General features: G+C 39.0%; 1 protein-coding gene across 12 annotated transcripts in view; it reads right to left on the reverse strand.

Moving 5' to 3' along the window:
• MTA1 (metastasis associated 1) overlaps positions 1-20,889 on the reverse strand; it is an 88,044-nt gene that overhangs the window by 46,158 nt on the left and 20,997 nt on the right. For all 12 annotated transcript variants that reach the window (XM_041127684.1, XM_030032632.2, XM_041127676.1 and 9 more), the window contains 5 exons: positions 18,505-18,598; positions 10,318-10,444; positions 10,085-10,148; positions 4,130-4,247; positions 2,405-2,507 (listed from right to left, as the gene is read on the reverse strand). In XM_041127684.1, coding sequence (XP_040983618.1) covers positions 2,405-2,507; positions 4,130-4,247; positions 10,085-10,148; positions 10,318-10,439 — 407 coding nt within the window. In that variant the 5' untranslated portion in view covers positions 10,440-10,444; positions 18,505-18,598. The remainder of the gene's footprint in view (positions 1-2,404; positions 2,508-4,129; positions 4,248-10,084; positions 10,149-10,317; positions 10,445-18,504; positions 18,599-20,889) is intronic.

Raw genomic sequence — 20,889 nt, forward strand, 5'->3', positions numbered from 1 at the left:
GAGAGAGATCTCTAATGATGAACTGGATCACTTTGCTGATTCAGGACAGAAGCAATTTTTATACTGCTCTTTTCAGTGATTCTCATTACAGCATGCACCTTCAAGTGGCTATATCAGCCAGAAAGAGCTACTAAAACCAGCTTCGCCACCAAAAGCCTACACAAGGTGGAAACCCCCATCTCAAAGCAGCTCTACGGTCACTCTAAACTAACCCACACGAAAACCCCCATCTGCCAGGGCACTTCTACCCTCTCGCTTCCTGCTGGGTCTTCCTGACACAAACACCAGAGCACTGTGTGGCTGAGTGGCAATTTGAATCAATCCTGCTGAAAATTAACCCAGAAAACAAAGTTCTTAGCTTTTCAATAGAGTCCTGTACTTCACTTGATTAGAAGCAACTGTGAAGCTGCAGCCTTGTCAAGAAGGGTCCCTTAAGAAGCGGGAATACCCTTTGCTGGAGATATCTCAGCTCTCACCATCACTCCTTCATCTGTTCCGCATCGCTGGTGGAGATTATCCTCTCCCCACTTCCATCTATTTCCCTATGTCCATCTGATCAAGTAGAATTAATCTGTTGCACATAAATCACTTAGTTCAGCTAGTTTGACTTTACTGTTGGCACAGGTCAAGGGAAACGGCAATATATCATGTAAGCAGCACAGTGAAACTTCCAAAAGCCTACATTTTATGGTGATTCTTCAGTGTAGCCAGAACACTATGAACTTTATGAACCTTAAAAAAGTCTATACAACAAAAAGCACATGTTTAACCAAAGGCAAAAAATGTATTAATGGATTCTGAACTATGAGATTTTCTTCAATCTGGACTGCAGTTAACATTTTTTTTTCATTTTAACCAACCTAGTTTTATTCTTGGCTCCCTATTACTGGACTTGCACACAAGGCCCAAGCAGCCATGCAAAGGTTTTTAAGTGCTGCAATTCAGATTAGCCATTTTTAAAAATTTTGCCCAAAGTTCGTAATAATGGCAAGTTTTATCTTCAAAGCACATAGAAAAATTGATTTGGGAGCATACACACTTCTCATCTTGAGTACTTAAAACATTGCATTTCACCACCTCCTTCACTTACCTCAATTCTCCCCGCCCCTGCCCCCCCCCCGTATTTCCCTGAGCTTATATCATTCAGCATGTTGAACACATTTACTGCTGTTTGATAAAAACGCGCCCTTCCTTGCATCATCCAGCAGCTTCAATCAGAACTGGAGGGCCCTATCCAGGCAGATTCTTTCACACAAACTCTAGTATTGCCTCTCTGGCGAGTATCCCATGAACTTACTCCACAATGGGCACAGCAATGCCACGCTCAGGAAGTTCAGGAGGAAATTCAAAGCATGATAACTCAAGAGAGGGAAAAACAAGAACCAAAAGGCTGACAGAACCAGGGCCCAATTTAACAGAGTATCTGAAATATGGGCTTAATTCTGCTTTCCAGGGCTAAAGCCCTTGGCTGAAGCAGGCAGGTCTGTGAGTCAGCGTCCATGTCTATCAGACACCATGGCCAAGGAGCAGAACTCTTAAGACTAGCAAACCAGATACTACTAGCAGCTTGTAACTTTACACACCCCTTTCCTAACCATATCCAATGATAACTTGCTCCACTGACTAAAACCATCAAAAGGTCCAACCATCCATCTACTTACACCACTTTGCTCCCACATAGTCCTACAAACTTACCTAAAAGACACAGATTTTGGAGAGTATTACCTCTCTTCTTTCTTCTTTTTTTCCCCCCAAAATTATTCAGCCACCAGTTGCTATGAGAGCCTAAAATTTAGTATAGGCTTCTGTTCATATAAATGTATACCAATGAAAAAGTTCGAGAACATTTTAAAAAGGAAAAGTTGATCAACAAAGATTGCTTTGGGCTTAAATAAAAGCACACATTTCACCATCTGTACAGTTTGCAGGATTTTATGTTATTGTGCCTACCTATTGGAATCTAGGCATTAGAAAGCATCCACGCTCCATCAAAAACATTTTACCAGACTTCTTAGCAAACTATTAATGGATATTAAAATGTCACTGGATTTGAAAAAGGGAGAAAATGGACAGAGTAATGAACTGTCAAGAATTTAGTTCACTAAGCCTTCTGCATGCTGGCCAACGGATTTGAAAAACCTCACCAATTACAGGGTAGTTTTTACATGCCATTTGCTTTTCTTTTATGAAGGTGATTAACTAAGTTGTAAATCCGTGTAGCTGTTCCTAAAGTCATGCAATTCCCAGGAAGGCATGCAAAATGTCCATCATTTCAAAATGAAGCAAGAGAATCAATCAAGCAACCAAAACCAGCATTCATACTAGTATAGCAAAAAGAACATTAAAAGTGCTTGGAAAAGTTAGTAACATTCACTTATTTGAAGGAGAGGTAAAATGCTCTTACCGTGCTACCACCAGGAACTGGTCTATCTGCTTGTCTACTAGCGGGTTAAAGGCTTCCCAAACTTTTGTTTCAAGTTTTGACTGATCTCTTCCATCATCCTCACCTGGTTGAAAAACAAATTAGAAATGCTTGGTATGGCTATTTTAGAATAGAAGTATTTTCCAGATTTTTTTTATCTCACAATAATTTAACTGCTAACCCATCTCAGTTACATTGCTTAACAGGCCACTGTGAAAGTTTCATTCACCTATTTGTCTGTGACAATTTCAGCTTGACAGACACAGCAACACAGCTCATCCGAATCAGGCAATCAGATGTTCAAGAACTGGTTTCAAAGGACACATGTAATGGGAAACAGCATACATCCTTCTCCCAGCTAGACAGTCTTGCTTCCGCCCCTCTCCCTATCTCCTCTCTCTGTCTCCTTTATCTTGCAGCAGTTCCAGGGAATACAGACACACTCCCAGCTGCCCTGAGCAGGCAAAGAGTAGCTGGTTCAACTTGAGTCAGCTGCTTTCGAAAGGAGTAAATCATGGCATCAGACCCTCTTGCTTTTATTTTCCTGACTCTACACAAACCAAAATACCCTGGAAAAATACAGGAGCTACTGAGACTTTTTTTTGATCCCTTTAAAACATCTGGAGATTATTCTTCTCTGAAGCCCCGTGTTGGCCTGCTGAGGGAAGAGAATGCCTTTCAAATTAGTTCACCCTCTCCTAGGAGGCTTGCCCAGCTGCTGAATAAATACCAGTTTCATAGACAAATTAAACAAGAGTCTTGACCAATTTGTTTGCCTGTTCTAACATGAGGCTAACGGTATCAGCAAAGCTCTTAAGCAAAGACAGAAGCGTCTCAATGCTTTCACATCTCTGCCCATACAGTCTGGAGAAGGTCCTTCCAATATGGGTCACAACCCCTGCTCTCTTTAAGAGAAGCATATGGACAGATCTTTCCCCATGCATTCCATGGGTCTCAGAAAGGAGCAACTAGATGCCAATATTGCCCATCCCTCCCAGTTCTTCCACCCACTTTTGGATCTGTAGGGTAGTGCAAAGACAAATTTAAAGTTAGTTACTGTTTGGTAACTAGTACTGGTTACTGCTACTAGTCCCTTGTCCTTGGGCCAGAGTCCTCGTGGTCCTACTGCTCCATGACGCAGTGGAGGCAGGCTGAGGCCTCACAACATGTTCAGGCCAGCAAATTCTTCCTCCTGCCTGTTCAGCAGGTGAGAAGTCTAAGCTGGCAGCCAACACTTGGGATGGGGAGAGGGCTCTGAGGAAAAGGCACCCAGCAATAATGGGCAAATTGATGAGGGGAGACAGCATTTAATTGGCAGTAATTTGGGAGGGGTGGGAGGGGTTCTTATAGGGAAGCAAGGCTTGATTAAAAACACAAAGGGCTTTACAGACGTGATGGAAATTTGTGTTTCCCATGGAAATTCTGAAATCTCTCAATAAAAAGAGTGCAAGTTCTGAGAGAGCCAATTAATTCAATTTGTTTCAACAACTTTTATGATTTGGACAAACGCCCACTTAGAGAGTGGTTTGAGACATAACTAATTGCATTCAGTGGGCAACAGCTTCAGCCACCAACAAACCAGGCCATCATTGTACGCATGACCTGGCAGTGGAAACCTCCACCTCCCACACCTATGCAGACCGCACGCATAAAAGTGGCCACATTCTACATGGCCTCTCGACAATTTAAATATATTATGGAAATTACCCTCTTTTAGCAAGTCTGTTATATCTGCCTGGTATCTGTTTCCGACTCGAATCTCTCCTTTATCAGCGAGTAGGGTCTTTTGTTGAGGATCATATACTAGTGAATAAAAGAAGAAATCCTAAAAATAAAACGAGCAAAAAAGTAAACAGTATTATTAGCTTTTACTTTCAGCTTTCCATACATACTAGCTAGCTTTTACATTTTAAGTTTGGTTTTATTACCTAAATATAGATCTTAAAGTGGTGAACAAACAATAAATGAACCACCAGTTTTAAAACCCCACGTTAAATGCTGCCGCTTTCATCCATATCGTAAGTGTAACAACTCTCCTCAAAAGCAGCTGTTCCCTTAATACACAGTCTTTGAAGCTGAAGTGAACAAAGCTCCTCTTGCACAAATGAGGCTCAGAAGGGCCAGGAGATAACTTTTAGTAATGCCCGCTGTTTCAGAACACAAAAGTGCATTTTCCCATACACCAAAACAGCAGTGCTAGGTGCTAGTGACTGCACAGAAATATTGGTACAAACTAAAGCATAACTTCAGAGTGTTACAGCCATACCAATGAAACACCCTATAGAGACATGAAGCCCCAGACAACCTCTATGGCCTCTGCTGGACTTGCTCCAGTATGTCAATGTCTCCCTCGTGCTGGGAGGCCCAAAGCTGGACACAGCACTCCAGAAGTGGTCTCAGAAGTGATGAACTGAGGAATTAATCCCTTTCCTCCATCTACTCACTACATTCCTGCTAATATAGACCAGGATGTGCTTGGCTTTCCTTGTCACAGGGATGCACTGCTGACCAACTTGTTGTCCACCACTATCTAAGCTTAAATCACCATGTTTCCTTAAGCTTAAATCACCATGTTTTCTTCTGCTCTTTATTGGGAGAGGTAGCAGATTTGGCAGCAGCAGTGATTAGCTGCAGGTGGCAATACATTAAGTTGTTGCTTTTGTTCAAGTAGATGAGAAAAAGGCTAAAAAAGCTACTTGGCTTCTGTTACCTGGGTGTGTAAAATTAAAGCAAGAAGTCATACCAGAATGAGAATGTCCTGCCAAGGTGGAGAAAGAAAACAGCCAAAATTTTAACTACTTAAAACTGCACAGTATAAGTAATTAAACTTTTCTGCACGGATAAGTACTTAGCAGTAGCTAGTACTGGAATTTATAGTACTGGAGACCAGAGATGCTCCATCAAAGTATACTGTGGGATATTGGGCAGGAAGAGAGCTCTAGGACACGAAATAACAGACCTTTCGTAACTTCCATCCACAGCAACACCATCACCAGAAAAGAGAAGTGTTTCTGAACAGAAACACAGGATGTGTGATGTGCCATTTTTCACATCTCTGGTTTCTGGCTCATTTTCCCTTTCCCCATATTTCTGTGTCAATAGCACGCACCCTGTTTAAATACATCTCATTTCATGTTCACCTCATTTTCCCTTTCCCTATATTTGTATGTGTCAACAGCATGCAACAAAAATTAGGACAAAACCACCATCAGTTTCAAGACCTGTACATCTTCATGAAGAGGTGGCAAGGGAAAAGAGAGTCTCCCAATCTGTCGTACAAAGCCCAAAAAAGGAAGAATCACTGTGAGTTTCCCCAGTAACATGACAAAAATTCTGTGGGCTAGGGCTTCAAAGATACATACTAGTTCTGTTCCCCAGCCCTGCACATTACATGTATTAATCTAAGCCTGATGCCATAGAGGTAAGGTCTCCTGTGTTTTCTTTACATGTATAGTGCATCCAGCATCCAATTACAGAATTTAGGAGTGTTAAACATGGTAACTCTACATTTTCTGCTCCAATTTTAATAAAAATCAGCATTTTTCTGGGAAGAGATCAACATCTATGGAAGGGAGGAAAAAAGCCAGAAAAGACCCAAGCAAGCCAGCCAAACCTGCTTTGCTACCTAAGAAAGCTACTGCATAAGAAGGTATCACCTATGCAGCACAGCACAAAGGCCAAGACAGGAATTGACACCAATCTCCTCCAGCAGAAAACATGCCATTTCCCCAGCATGAAAGCATGAACTCCAAGGGAAGAACAATCTCATGTTATGTCACGATAACAGCATAAAAGTCATACCTAACAGTTGGCAAAATGCTGTTCCAACACCCAGCCAAGTCAACTGGAAGAACTGTCTGTGGTTGGGTTTGGGGTGGGGGGATTCAGTTGCATCCCAAATGAATGACATTTTTGACAGAATTGATTCCTATTCCCACAGGCACCAGAGTCAAATTACGTCAACCTACTGACAGAAGGGAGCTTCAGAGTATATGAAAACTCATTTATATTATAGCTGTGTAAAAAAAATCTGGGTCTCTTGCTCCATGACATACACAAAGATCAAGATACTGTAATATTTTCAGAATGTATTGTTGCATAAATAAAACATAGGGAAAGCTTTTGTCTCCAAGCTTCCATGTTATAAATATAGTGTTTATTTGTTCCAGCTCCAAAATACCTAACTATAGGACAAAGTATATGCAGTGCAACTTTAATGCTTTTCAGGCACACTGCCCAGCAAATACACAAACCAAACACCATAGTATAATAACACAGTGGGCCCCAAGGAAGGCCAATTCTATAGGCAATTTCTTAACACAGTCTTTCTGGGCCAGGGAAAGTCATTCATTGTGGAGGGGTTTTCACCCATGGTATTAGACTGTTAGATGCCCTATTGCTTCTCTTTTATTGATTATCACTACGAATTTTCTCCACAAAATAAAACCCATCTTTTCTACCAGTCTCAGGTCATCTTTTTATATCTTGTCCAGTTTTGTTTCAAATCAAGCAGGTTCAACAAAAGAATTAAAAGCCTCTGGGCTCTTCTGCCCAGTCAGAGCCTCCTCAACAGAAAAAACACGGAAGTTTAGAGGCTCAAGTGTGAATACAAGATAGACTAATCCTCAAAGGTAATGCAATACCGCTACGATCTTCCCCCATAGAAGCATGAAATTCAGCTCATGCAAACTGAGTGGGATTTCTGAAAACATTAATAAATGTCAGCTTAGTGCCAATGCAAACTATAGTCTAAGGAACAAAGCAGATCCTTGTATACTCTAAAGTGTGTGTGAACTCTTGATCACCACTACATGATAAGGACAATTTTTCAGAAGGGTTTCACAAGAAGAGTGATGTTCACAACAAAATAACATGGCTCTTCAAAATCCTCCATGCTCATTTTAGCTGTCAAAACTGTGTATGTTGAGTTTGCAGCAGTGAAGAAAAAGAAGGCTTTTCTCTTTTAATTTCAGATCCCAGAGAACACCCAACATGTTTGGAAAAATTAAAATGACCTGCCAAGAGTTAAAATTAAACTATGACTTTCTACGTCTCCAAAGTGTTAGACTGACACATATGCTCAGAGCTTCCCTGCCCAAGCCCCTAAGCTACCTGTAGCTATAGCCAAGAACCAAAGCCACTGAGAAACTGCAGAAGAACTGGAAAAAGAAAACAGGGTCAAAGTGAAAGTACAGTACAGAAATAGTGGTTAGTTCATTACAGCTTGCAAACTTACTTTCATGAAGTTAGTTTGGATGAGGGGGGGAAATTTATTTTAAGTAGAGAGCATTTTATTTTTAGGAGGGGTACCAAAAGGAACAGAAATGCCAGACATCTGCCCAACAGGCAAAATTCACACAAGCCTCTGGATATATCCTAGCAGACCAGTAAAATGGATGGTATATATAAAATAGTTTCCTGCAGAACAGGGAAATCTAATGCTTTTGCCATAACTGGCTATGCCCTTCTCTTGATCTCCATGGGAATTCAGTACCTACAGGAAATTCAGGTTTTCCAGTTGCTTTTTTTCTCTTCCTTCCTGTTCCTCACTCCTGCTACAAACCGAATTTTGCCAGGCACAGTAAAAAAAGTCAGTGCTGGTCCCCCTTCAGCTTGCTCTCCGAATGTAACAGAGTAATCTTCCTGAGGAAGATGACAGAGAAAGGGTGGAAGGCGGGAAACAGAGATAACACAAATGTAATTTTGCTATGCTTACTATCTCCCTAAAATTTTCTGTCTGCATGTTTAACTTCCTTTGAGGCAGACAGCCTTGGGCTGAAAAACTACTTTTAGTGGTCATAATGTGTAAGAAATCAAATGACAGATTCCCTAGAACTGCTTAGGCTTTATTGACAGAAGCCATATTAAGAAAACCCCCGAAACATTTTGAAAGCAAAGAACAGATTAAGACTGGGGTGGAGGGAAGAAGAAACAGTTCAAAACAATACCAACCAGTGCTAGGAATTCACAAGGCAACAACTATCTCCTTTTCTTAATCTCTTTACCCTCCACCCAAGCACATTTGTGTTCCTGAGCTTTTACCATCTGTCCAAGTTATTTTGCACCACAGCAAAATACCATGCTAAGTGACAGGACACATTCAGGGAACTCTCTCATTCTGTGAAATCTCTAAGTGCCTGCTCAGTTTTAAAAATAACCTGCATCACTCATCTTGCATTTTGAGAGTTCAAAAGGATGAAAGAAAGAAATCTCTCTCTATTCCTACATCTGCAACTAAGCAGTTGCATGATTAAAGGAAGCCAGCTCTCTTCTCTGTCTCAACATACCTACCTGTAACATTAGTGATAATAAAAATGTGTTGGGAGCAATTGAGAATGAACACTACTTGGAAGTTGGGTACTAGTAAATCTAAAATAATCTCAGTTTGATTAACTTTTGCTTTCAAATTGGCATATTCTAGGTTGCTAGCTGGTTACAAGCATTTCTGAATACAAGGGCCATTGTTTGATGCACTGCCATTTGGCACCCCTAAGCAGACTCCATGTTTTTGGTTTCACATTCCAAAGAGAAACCTAACTATTTAATTCCCGTACTTCACTTAAATTTCTCTTAAACTAGAGTATCAAATTAAAATTAATCTTATGCTTAAATAAATTAAAAAAGCTAAAAAAGCATTTAAAAAGAAAGTCCAACTATGAGACAGACTACAGTATGCTCCTTGCAAAAAATGACCTGTTTTCTTCTCGTTTCTTAAAGGCTGGTAATGACCATTACCCTACTGTTTTTAATTACAAGATTTCCTCTCTTGTATAACATTTTAATGTTTTCAAATGCAAATGTAACGCTTGCAGATGTATTCAAATAATAATATACTGAAATTCTTTGCTAATCTCCCAAAGTAAAGCTCCCAGATTGTCAAATTCCAAGACTGTCTAACACAGCTGGCAGCCAGAGGTCTAGCCACAACTAAAGGTATATAAATATATTTGAAAGAATTACAATAGTAATTTTTAAAATCCCAAAATACCTGAAAAAGTAAAACCCAAGATTTATATTCTGAATAGTGATTAACAGTGCAAGACAATTCAGTTTCAATTGTTTGGTTTGAGGTACCTTTAAAGACCCATATTGGGTAGATTTCTGCAGGACTCAGAAGTTAACTGACAAGCAGTTTTTCAAGAATCTAAGTGTCTGTGGTGGCACATGAAGGACTACAGGTAAATATTTTGAACAGTGAACTCAAAAAATAGGGCACTAAGCTCCTCAGAAATCTGAGGCAAGATCAAGCTTAAACCATATTAACATAAATCTGTAAGATTTCAGGATAAAGCAAATATATAGAAATACATCTTGCTCCCTCTTCTGCAGTTACTGCATCTCCCAGCCTGTCTTGTCTGGGGCATAAGCCTCCAGGTTTGAACTTTCGGACTGCCTGGCTGATGAGCAAGTAGGGCTCTCGTTACCTAAGGAGAGGCAGCTTACTGTTCACAAGGATGTAAACAACAGGTCTGGCATGTAGATCCACAAAGTTTTATATCAGAATGAAAATTGTATGGAGCCTAAAGCTTCCCAATGTCAATGCCCAGTACGTGTAGAAATGAAAGAACCACCTTCTTGTTAGAAAACTTGCAAAAAGCCACCAATCCTAAATGGTGCCAGAATAAACTGTTCAAGCTTGACAATTCACAAAATGGTTCATACCTCCCGTTCCAGATATGATTTAAGGGATTCTGTCTCATTTAACAGAGTAACGCTGCATTTGCCTCTAAAAAAAGAGAAACACATTTTATGAAAAAACATCTTAAATGCTCATGTGATTCACAAGATGGTATTACTGAAGTTGTACACAGAATTTAATCTCACATTGAAGAATACTTGAATAATAATGCCATTTGGTTTTTGAATAAAAAGCACTGGAGGAAAATAGTCATTACCTAATGTGTGTGGCTGGCAGAGATTCCAGCTGTCGTGAGAGAAACAACTCACGATGTCGTAGCTGATGCTTCTGTTTCTCTGGTAAATCAACCATTTCTGGATTTTCCATCTCTTCTTCCATTTCTCCTAGTTATAAAGAGACAAAATTGATCATCAAGAACAGTGCAAGTATTGATTCTGAGCTAATCAGGATGAGCTACTCCAAAACCTTTGCTAAATAATACACATTATTTAGATTAAATCTAACTTCATCTGAATCCTCACATTTCAGCCAACTGAACAATTAGATAATTAGTAGATGCTTGAAATGATGCCTGTGAAGAATTGTATTTATTCATCACTGGGATCAAAGCATTCCAGGTACACACAGGTCACACTGGCTCACCAAGCTGAAAGTCACACAAATCTGCTACCAACAGACAAGCTCTGAAGAGAGCTGCTCTTGGAGACCATTACTGCACCGTTAGATTCAGCAGGAAGAAGCTGATACATGATGCGAAAGGCAGTAAAAGCGAAGTCTCTCCTCTTTGCCAGGCATCAGCTATCTTAGACCCTACTCCTCTTTCAGCACATCACAGACTGTCCCATCCCGACTTCAACAGCTTTTGCAGGAAATGCCCGCTGAAAAGGTTAGTTTATTTATTTAGTGTATTTTATTCTCTTCATTCCAACCACAGCCAATAGATCACAGTCACAAGATTAACTGGAATGTAACCAAATGCCTAAGGCCAGTCTTGCAACCCGCCCTGCCCTGCCCTGCCCTGCCCTGCCCTACCCCTACCCACACCACACGCATTCAACTGCAATACTTCTGCATTTCAAAAGCTTGCTTTTTTCTGCAGTCAGGATCCACCATCTCTGGCTTTGAGCTACCCAATCTCCATCCAACCAGTTTTTTAAATGAATGCCAAAGTAAATATACGAAATCACATCCACACTGATACACAACTGATCCAAAACATCTCTAGGCAGCTTTCTTGTAAAAAAAAAAAAAATTATTAGTATGTTTTGTGTTCATTAGCAAGTATCCTGTCAATCATGCAAGATAAAGCTGTAAAAGGCAAAAGACTCCAAAAAAAGCTGCAAAATGTCTCCACGATGAAAGACTGCAAAAGAAAACATCAGACTTTTTCCTTCCCTAGAAATCAAGGCAGTTACTGTGTTTTCCAAAACCATGGGAAAAGTTTCCCAGACTGTAGTAGAATGAGCTGTAAAGTCTCATACATGAATCGTAAAACTCTAATTTTACGACAACAGTACTCTCAAAGAACAGACTTATGCCTGCAGCTTAATTTGACGGTTGTTGCCAAGAAACATTTCTAGTCAGAAACACATACAGGCACAGTTATGATTTATATACCCTTAAGATTAGTTAACTATAATCCTCACAGTTATCCCAAAATAAAGCAAACAGAAAGGAGATATCTCCATTTTATAAAACGCTAAAATTGCATTTAGTTTTAAATAGGCCACCACTATGCCAAGGGGGGTGACAAAAAATTATGTACCCTTCAGGTTCCCCTCAATTTATCACTGTTTTACCGTCCTGGAAAAAGACCTGTGGTTTATATGCCCCTCAGGTAAGCTGCTCCAGCAAGGAAGGAAAAAAATAGTAGCATAATTAAACCCGACTGCAACATACAATAGCTCTTATACCACATGAGCTGTTAAGCATACAGCAGCATGCACTTACATTTTAGTATTTTCCTAGGAACTAGAACACCAAATTTACATTTGTGCCACAGTTTCATGGTTCTGCAATTTATTTACTGACGTGGATTCTGTTTTAGTTGAAAATTAATATTGTGGCTGCTGACCTACACTATAAATATACCAGCAGCAATACACAAACAAGTCAGCAGGTTCCAAGCTAGCTTGCCTAAAAACCAAAGGATGCACAAATGAAAAGGCATTCATGCCTGCACTTAAAACAGTTTTTGGAGAATGAGAGTAGTGCACTGTGTAATGCAGGAAAAATACTATAAGGAGCAACCTAAAATACTTAATATCTTCAGTATATTTAATTTTTTTTTTAAATATGAATCAACCACTATGTGCCAATCAAATCTACAAATAAAATGAAACCACCCAGCACAGCCAAGCTAATCTCGGGAACTGCATCCCTTCAGGTAGGCTCATCTTCCAACTGGTGTTTTATTTATGTGTCTAGCTTTTGTAATAAAATAAAGAAGGTGGGAAGCACACATTTTCTGCTTATGCCAGCTCTGCTATGCACAGCCTTTGAAAATAAAAGCACAATACTTTTTTTCTTAAAAAAAGACATTTCCACAGGTAACAAACAACTCCCCCCCCCCCTCCCCAGACATAAAATTGCATAGTTCCGAAAGACAGAGGTAGGAATATTCCAAGAAATAACAAACAAATCTACACAACCATCTTCCCTCCTTTTCCACAGCCATGATTTAGTACTGAAGAGAATGAACCTGGCAAATACATTTGGAATCAAGGGAAGAAGGAAAGACTACAGGGCTAGATCCAGCACAGGAACCTCTCTGGCTCACTGAAGTCATGCAGAAGTGGCTTTGACAAAAACTGTAACTAATACCACCTCACTGCCTCTGCACAGACAGCAAAGGCTTAAATCAGACTATAAACCACAGAAGGGGCTGGCCCAGCCTCAGGTTCCAGGACAAGCCTGTCTGACCCATTTCACCCTCCCATAGCTCAAGCACTCAAGCTCTAAGTGAAGCAGACTTCATCCTTGAGAATGGTGGCCCCTGAGAAATAAGGACCATAGTCTTAAAAAAATATAAATATCTATATAAAATATGTAAGAAATCTTTTCAGAAAGACTTGTCTGCATTTTTTACAGGACTGCAGAATAAGTGGTATGGGAATACAGTGGGTGCAGTATATTGGGACTTCAATGCTCTCATAAAGCCTTACTTAAAAATTAATCTCTGCTTGATAGATGTGCTCATGCAGATTTAAAACTAAACATTTAGTCTTAATACAAACAGTAATATATCAGCTATGCAGAAGCAGCCAGTGGAATGCTGCAAGGAGTGTATTAGATTAAGTATTATTTGATATTTGATGACAGTATCATTAATAGCACATTAACAAAGCTTGAAGACAACTTGCATTGGGAACAAGCGAGAGGCAGATTGGACACAAACAGCAAGACTCATGTGAAAGCTAACATATACGGGGGAAAATAATTAGAAAGAGTAAACTTTGCGTTGGCAGGAGAAACCCAAGAGGCAGTAATAGTAATTTAAAATGACTGGGTGTGTGAGATGCGAAATTAAACATCAATATTTGCTAGACACTAGAAAGAATAGCAATTTGCTATAGATCAGATTAGGCTCTCTACAACATCAGAGGTAGAAAGCACCAGCCCTTTCTCTGCATTCTGGGTGTCGTACAAGTAGCTACATGGCAGAATTCAGAAATGCACGAAGGCAAACAAGATACAAATTAGGTTTAGAAAGCGCACTAGGTTGTCCAGCTTGGGAGACGGTCTGTAGTAACAGAAGAATTAGTTAGCATGGTTATCACCAACAAGAAAATGTACAGAAAAAGGAAAAAAAAAATGGGGTCAAAACACTGGGAAACATGGTTAAGCCAGTGCTAGTGACCCGCACAACAGTTCCTTTGGTAGCGAAGGAAGCTTAAACTCTTGGTGCTTTAACAGCTCAACTAAGCAGCTTGGAAGGACATCACAGAAATGTTGCATTTGAAGAAACGAACAATACAACACCACATTCCTTCTCCCAGGTCCAGTTTCAAATGGTCTATATTAAGCCTCAGCCTTATTAATTTTCTACCAAAAACCAGATACTGATTCATAGCTATAGAAAATGCGGTGAAAGTTTTAACAAATAGAAACCCTTATGCCTTGACACTTCAGAAGGAGTTTGCTACATTATCATGACATCCCACTACGATCCCTTCCAAAAACTTCCTGTGATCATCTTTTGCAGCCATGGCCACTATTACAGGTAGCATACAGAGCAAACAGACGCTATTTTTGACACTTAGCATATCTTTCCTCACTGCACCACCCCCAGAAGAGAAAAACCACAGTTTCCTCCTCTCAGTAACAACAGAGCCAAAGCGTCATTAGTGGATTAATGAATTTGACTCCTCTGAAACCTGCATGTGTGGTGTTGGGAGAAAATGGAAAAGAAGGGGAATAAAATGGAAGATATAAAAAAAAAACCGCAACAAAAAACCGAACTCATTTGTGAAGCTATTGTCACACTGCACTTAGACAGGTATTATCTAAAATTAAAAAAAAAAAAAAAAAAAACCACAACTCAGCAGACCCCCTACCTGTTTAGGCACACAGGTCTCACGCAACTCGTGGACTGATTGAGTAACAACACCTCACCGCTGCAAGACGTTTATTTTTAGAACCTTTGGCACTTACAAAACCATGCTGCCATGTGTGCCTGGCACCCAAACATTAGCTGCTGAAAACTAACCATAAACCTGCCAAACCAGCCAGCGCTAACTACTCAGTTCTCCAACCACTACCAGCTAGTCACTCATTGTTTTACAAATCAGGATAAACATTTTTAATGAAACGAAAACTGTGGTCATGAGAGATCACAAGTATCTGGAGGTGGCTGGGGTGGATCTTTAGAAGGGAGAACGGGAGGTTGTGTTCCTGCTGTTGGAAATATTTACTTAATTATATAAGAAACAAGGTAAGACATTATATAGAAGCTATATATAGAGAAAATATATAGCCACAGCATCCAACAGTAGCTTGAGAAGTAAGCTATCTTTCTCACTTCTCTTCCATCAAGTTCTGCCTGCAATCTTGTTTGCATACAATGCCTATTTTAAACCACTACAAAGTCTCTGGGCAAGAACATTAAATAAGTCTCCTGCTGGCAAAGCAGGTTCATTCAGAAACAGGTGGAGAAATTCCCTGGAATAATTTGTGAGGCGATTAAAGAGGCTTATGAATAAAAAGTGCTAACAATGTATGGAAGCCATTATAAGGCTGAAAGATTTATAGGACAGCCCAGACAAGCTTTATATCATATGATAAAAATAGTAAGATCACAGATCAAATCCAAGAATCAGGTTGCACATATCAGGTACTAATTAAAGTCACCAACCACAGAATAAGGTGCTTCCAACTCATTTCTCTTTATAAAGAGTTATGAGAAAAGACAACATATCTCAGACTTGTCTGTTTCAGATATTTGATGGATTATACAAGCTAAAGCTTAAGCATTTTTTAAATGTTTTTTTTTTTAAACTTTGCAACATTCATTTCACAATCACATCTTTTTCCTTCCTTTATTGGAAGAGAAAAAAATACTACAAAATACACATATACTTTTTCCATTCATGTTCTGGCCATGTCTTCCCATTACTTGACTCTCACTGCACTGATCTCAACAGTAGGTCTAAAATAAAGGCATCTTAAACAGAAGACTGTGTGAATCCAGAAATGTCTGCAGTCAGAAAGCTCCATTAATCAGCTGAACAAAGGCAGTTAAAAGATCAGCGATGCAGATACGTACATCTACTGCAAATGCATCAAAATGAGGCAACAGGAGACTTTATGGAAATGAACTCAAAGTCAGTGACAGTGTTGAGTATCTGTACTAGAATCTTAACATCCACAAAATTTAATTTCATTATATCATGCAGGATGTAGATATTATTTTTTTTTCAGAGTAAAGAACTAACGGCTGTCCAAAAGCTTAATTTTACTCTTCTCCCTCCTTAAGAAGAACGGAAGCCACACAACAGCACATCTATCTAAATAAATGGAAGTCATTTAGTAGCAATTTTATTCTGCACCAGAAAGAAACATACTGGAAAAAATGTTAGTTACTAATGAAATTTAAACTAAGAGACGGCCTCAGTTGTCTCCAGTGGCTCTATTAATAGGATTGTGCTATAGAAGAATTTTCCTGTCTTTCAAACACATATGAATATGAACAATGAATTATTTGTTTGCATTTTAAATAATCATCTTAAATTTCTTATCATAAAAAGAAATCAGCCTTTGCAGGTTCAAAGAGCATTTATATGGGTTCAAATATTTTTCATTTTCAGCCTCAGACATGCGTTTCTTTGAATCATTCCTACCTGCTTCCTCTACTAAATCTAGTGAAGTGAGACACACATGAAGGAATCAATAGTCATGTTGTTTATGGTAAAGCTCCTATTAAGCTTCAGTATTCTCAGATAAAATAAGTAGTGCTGCACTGAAGAGATATCAAAAAAGAGCCTTGCCTGCTACTACAATTCTGCAACACAGCCAAATCTCATCTCAATGCCACATGACATTTTTTCCAAAGTATGGTTGCAATAGAGGGACTTATTTGGACTTGAATCTACAACAGAAAATATTCAAATGTATCAGTAAGGAGCTAGTTCTGCTGCATGTTTTCCCCAATGGCACTACAGCACGGAGAACACAGCAAGACATTATATTCATTGTTAAAACTGAGTATCTCGATTGAATCAATCCCCATGCAGTACAACTATCTAGATATTTATTACATATACATCACAGTCTATTCATATATACACCAAGAAGCACATTAAAAGACAATGATGCTTGGCAGCTAAATCATAATTCTGACATGCCCAGATCTGATTGCTTCTTTTTCATTTATGTATGTGCCTTGAATTACAAGGATAGATATGGCTGTCCATGGTTTTTGCTAAATTTTAAGCAATCTGAACAGCTACATCTCACATACTCTATTATTTACAAGTAAAAACAATTTAGTAACTCCACCTGCTTAGTCTTTTCCTCCCTTTCAACCTGTTTTGGCAACAGTCTGTTTTGTTAGTACTGTGTCCATCACCTTGCAAGGATGGGACAAGAGGGATGCTGAACTGGCAGAGGAAGGTGTAATGAACCTGAATCTAATCCTCACCGGCAACTAGAATGGAGTCAAACAGGCTGGAAGCACCCCAGACAAAGTGCCCAAAGTCATCCAATATGTTGCACTATTTCTCCCCCGGAGATGGATACTCCCCTTGAGAGCCAGCTAGTGCACCATGGTCACCCTCCATTTGAGTTTGGAATGCACAGATCTACAGCAGCTTCTCATCTATTTTGGGTGGGGTTTTGTTGTGTTTTTCTTTTTTTAAACTATCTGAATTTTTTTGCAGTATCTTGCCTTACAGATTTATACAGGCAAACACCTAATCTATACTGACACATAACTATTTTTTGTATACACTTTTTAGCATTTTAAAACTGCTTCTATAATTGAAAGAGAATTGGAAGCTTATTTGTAAACAAAAATTTAGCGTTACATCTCTACTCAGATAGGTATCTCACATTTCTCTGATCTCCTTGGGAGAGGAGTAAATGCCAACATAAGTGAACACAACATTCTGTAAAATAATAAAAATCAAGAAATTAGTTACGCAATGCATACATGCAAGGGAGGCCGATGTAATGTAGCATGGACAACCCCATGAATTTTATGACAGTTTAGTTTCATGCTTTTTTTTAAATCAGAAAGTAACTACAGTGCTCAAAAAAAGTTATACTTTTCAAGTCTCCTCTCAGCATAAACATTGGGTTTTTTTCCCTAACAAAAGGATTCGAAATATTCAAAATAGTGATAGGATGTCCTAGCATTCAGTGCTTTTAAAGTGTATTTACTGAGCATGTTCAGATGAAAGCTATGTCACTACAAAAAAATATTATTAATATTGAAATTTAAAGAGAATTCCTCTTAGCCAAGTTTCAAGCTGGCCACATTTCAAGTCAGTTTCCTATGATCAAGCTATTTGATTTACTTATAAAGAAAGTTTGAGGTTTTTTTTTTAAATCCACTAACCAAACCAAATAATTCATGAGAAGTAATATAAGAGACGGGGAGAATACTTCCTCTCATCCCAAAAATTACGAAATTCACTTCTGTGGAACAAATAAGATGTCTTTATTCAGCCCTAATTGAAAACTTCCGTCCTGTCTCCACCACAATCAAACCATACACCAAATGAGGTTTTAAAAGGTTTAAGGAAAGGGGGAGTCGAAAAGGGGGCCGGGGGGGGGGGAGAAAGAGAGAGAAAAGTCAGCCAAACAAGTAATGCAAATTGCTGAAGATGAGTACAGAAAAAGGACATTTAAGAATAATAATACTGATACTCATAATTCTAATATCGAAGTTCTATCCAAGTTTGGCAATTTTGTGTAGAAGCAATCTGAACATAAACAAGCTTACTTGCATGTTTGTCTGCCAATACAATAAGTGTACTTGATATGTCTCTTCTTCTGTAGAAACATACCACCTTTGCTTCCACATTTCCATTGGCAGTCTGAAACAGGAAAGAAGAAAAAAAATTGAGCAAAAATGAAGAACTGAACTGTAGGCACCAAACTAGAAACTTCATAAATAATTTGGAATTTTGCACAAGAATTACACAGTATCACCTTTTAGCACCCTCCAACTGCACACACTTATCTAACACACAAATTCCAGGGTGATCCATTCCAGGGTAGGGAAACAGAGTTTGGCCCTTCCTTCCTAGTTATTTCTGCAGGATCACCATTTTTAGCAGTTACAGATGTTTCAAGGTGTGAGAAAAAACACTTACCTGCAGTTACAACATATTAGCAAGCCACTCTGCTACTTTTCAGGTGATGCCTACCTTAGGTAGAATTCAAAGACATCTTTAAAATCCTAATAAAAATAACTGTGAAATAGAACAACAGAATTCAGGTTTAGGCTGTTCTCCAAACTCTGTAGCACAGTAGGAAAGCAAGAAAGAACCCAGCCATTATTACTTTCCTGTAATGTTTTCTTTCTCTGACAGCACTGTTGAGCTAAACAATGACCAATGCAAAAAAAAAAAAAAAAAAATCATTCCAAAAGGAGAACCAAGGAAGCTGCGTCAGGCAATAAACTCTACACCAGTGACAACGTACAAAAAAGTCTGAATTTTTGAAAGCTTTAGGATTTTTTTCTTAAAACTCCTAAAACGAGACAGGCAATCAATCACTTGTAAGATGACACCTGCCAAATTGTGAAACTCACTTTATACAAACTCTAGGGGAAATACACCTACTGGTTTGTAACATCCCCCACCAATCCACTTTCTCTAAAATAAATCAACAAATAATGAAAATGTAACATAAAAGAGTTGTATCCTACTACTGAAGAGTCCTTGAAAACCATAATGATGGCACACAGTTTAAGAAACTAGAAGACTAAGATATAAATTCCCTTCTGGGAAGTCTTCAAAAAAAGGTAGTGGACCAGCAATCTGTCCTCAAGGAAACAAAATAAAAACTGATATACCTGCTTGTTGCTAAGATGTGAATGGAGGAAAAGTTTCATCTTTTATAATACCAGTTTTCCTAACACAAAGAAAAAAAATCAGACAATACGTACATGCACAAATATTTCCCCTTGCAGCCTACCAGTTTTTGGTAGAGAGCCTGCAGAATTTCTATCCTTTTCTCTTAAATAATTCAGAACTTTTAAATTTTGAGGAACTAAAATACAAAGGCAGGAGCCATCTTGTTAAAACACAGACAACTACAATGTAGAATTATCTATTTCATTTAGTTGCCCAGGCTTCATTTACACTCAGTGAAAAAAGGCAACATGATACATGATTCATTTCAAGCTGAAAGACCCATTTCAAAGAGCAGGTCAGACAAATTACAGCTCAAGAAAAAATTGCACCAAGATGAGAGATCCAGGTTGGAAGTTCTTTTTTCAAAGAGGGGGAAGAATGAAGAGGGAAGGAAGAGGGGAAAACAACACTTTCCTAGAAAGTGATCAACAAATCTGCACCCTGTAACTGATGGAATAAAGCTGTTGATACCTCACGGCTATGGATCCACTGGGAACATTTTAAAAACTCGCTCTTGCTTCATTAATGGAAGAGAGACAAAGTATTTCTGCGAAAGACCTCCACTAAAAAGAAGGGGGTTACAAGGATGTCCTAGCCTTCAGATTCTTTATTTGTCATTATATTGATAAATTTTCTTTTCCAAGTAACTGTTTTAGAAAGACATGTTTTTCCATCACTGGAGGCTGAAGAAAAAGACCTAATTTTAGTCAGTTAATTTAAATTCAAAACTAAACCAGCAATGTTACATTCCTTCTGTATGGGCTGCAATGGACACACTGGTATTAAACCTGAGAAAGTGACATGTTTAGGACACAGCTAACAGCTTCAGAACAGTCTTCCCTCCTCAACTAGGCAAAATTTCAGCATTGAGGACATCAGCTGGCTTCCCACATACAAGCTATCATGCTTCCCTTTTAGATCCAATGAAAGGGAAATTTGGCAGATGAAGTAATACACTGGCCCAAAGGACAACGGGCAAAGACAGAGCCTGAGGAAGCAGATAACAGCTCCAAACCTTCCTGTTGAGCAAGAGTCTCCCCCAGAAAGATCAAATTACAAAGCTCTCCATCCTCTAGGCAAACTGTTATATTATCTTCATATCGCATGATCCTGGCACGGAATCGAAGAACTGCAGAAATCTCCTGCCCTACAGGTGGACATAATCACCTTGAGAATGACCTACCTTGACACTCAGTCCTTTCATACCAAAGGAGAACAATCTAGCAGGTCTCAAAGCATTCCAGAAA

This window comes from Aquila chrysaetos, chromosome 12 (assembly GCF_900496995.4).
Source record: "Aquila chrysaetos chrysaetos chromosome 12, bAquChr1.4, whole genome shotgun sequence".
Lineage (NCBI taxonomy): Eukaryota > Metazoa > Chordata > Aves > Accipitriformes > Accipitridae > Aquila > Aquila chrysaetos.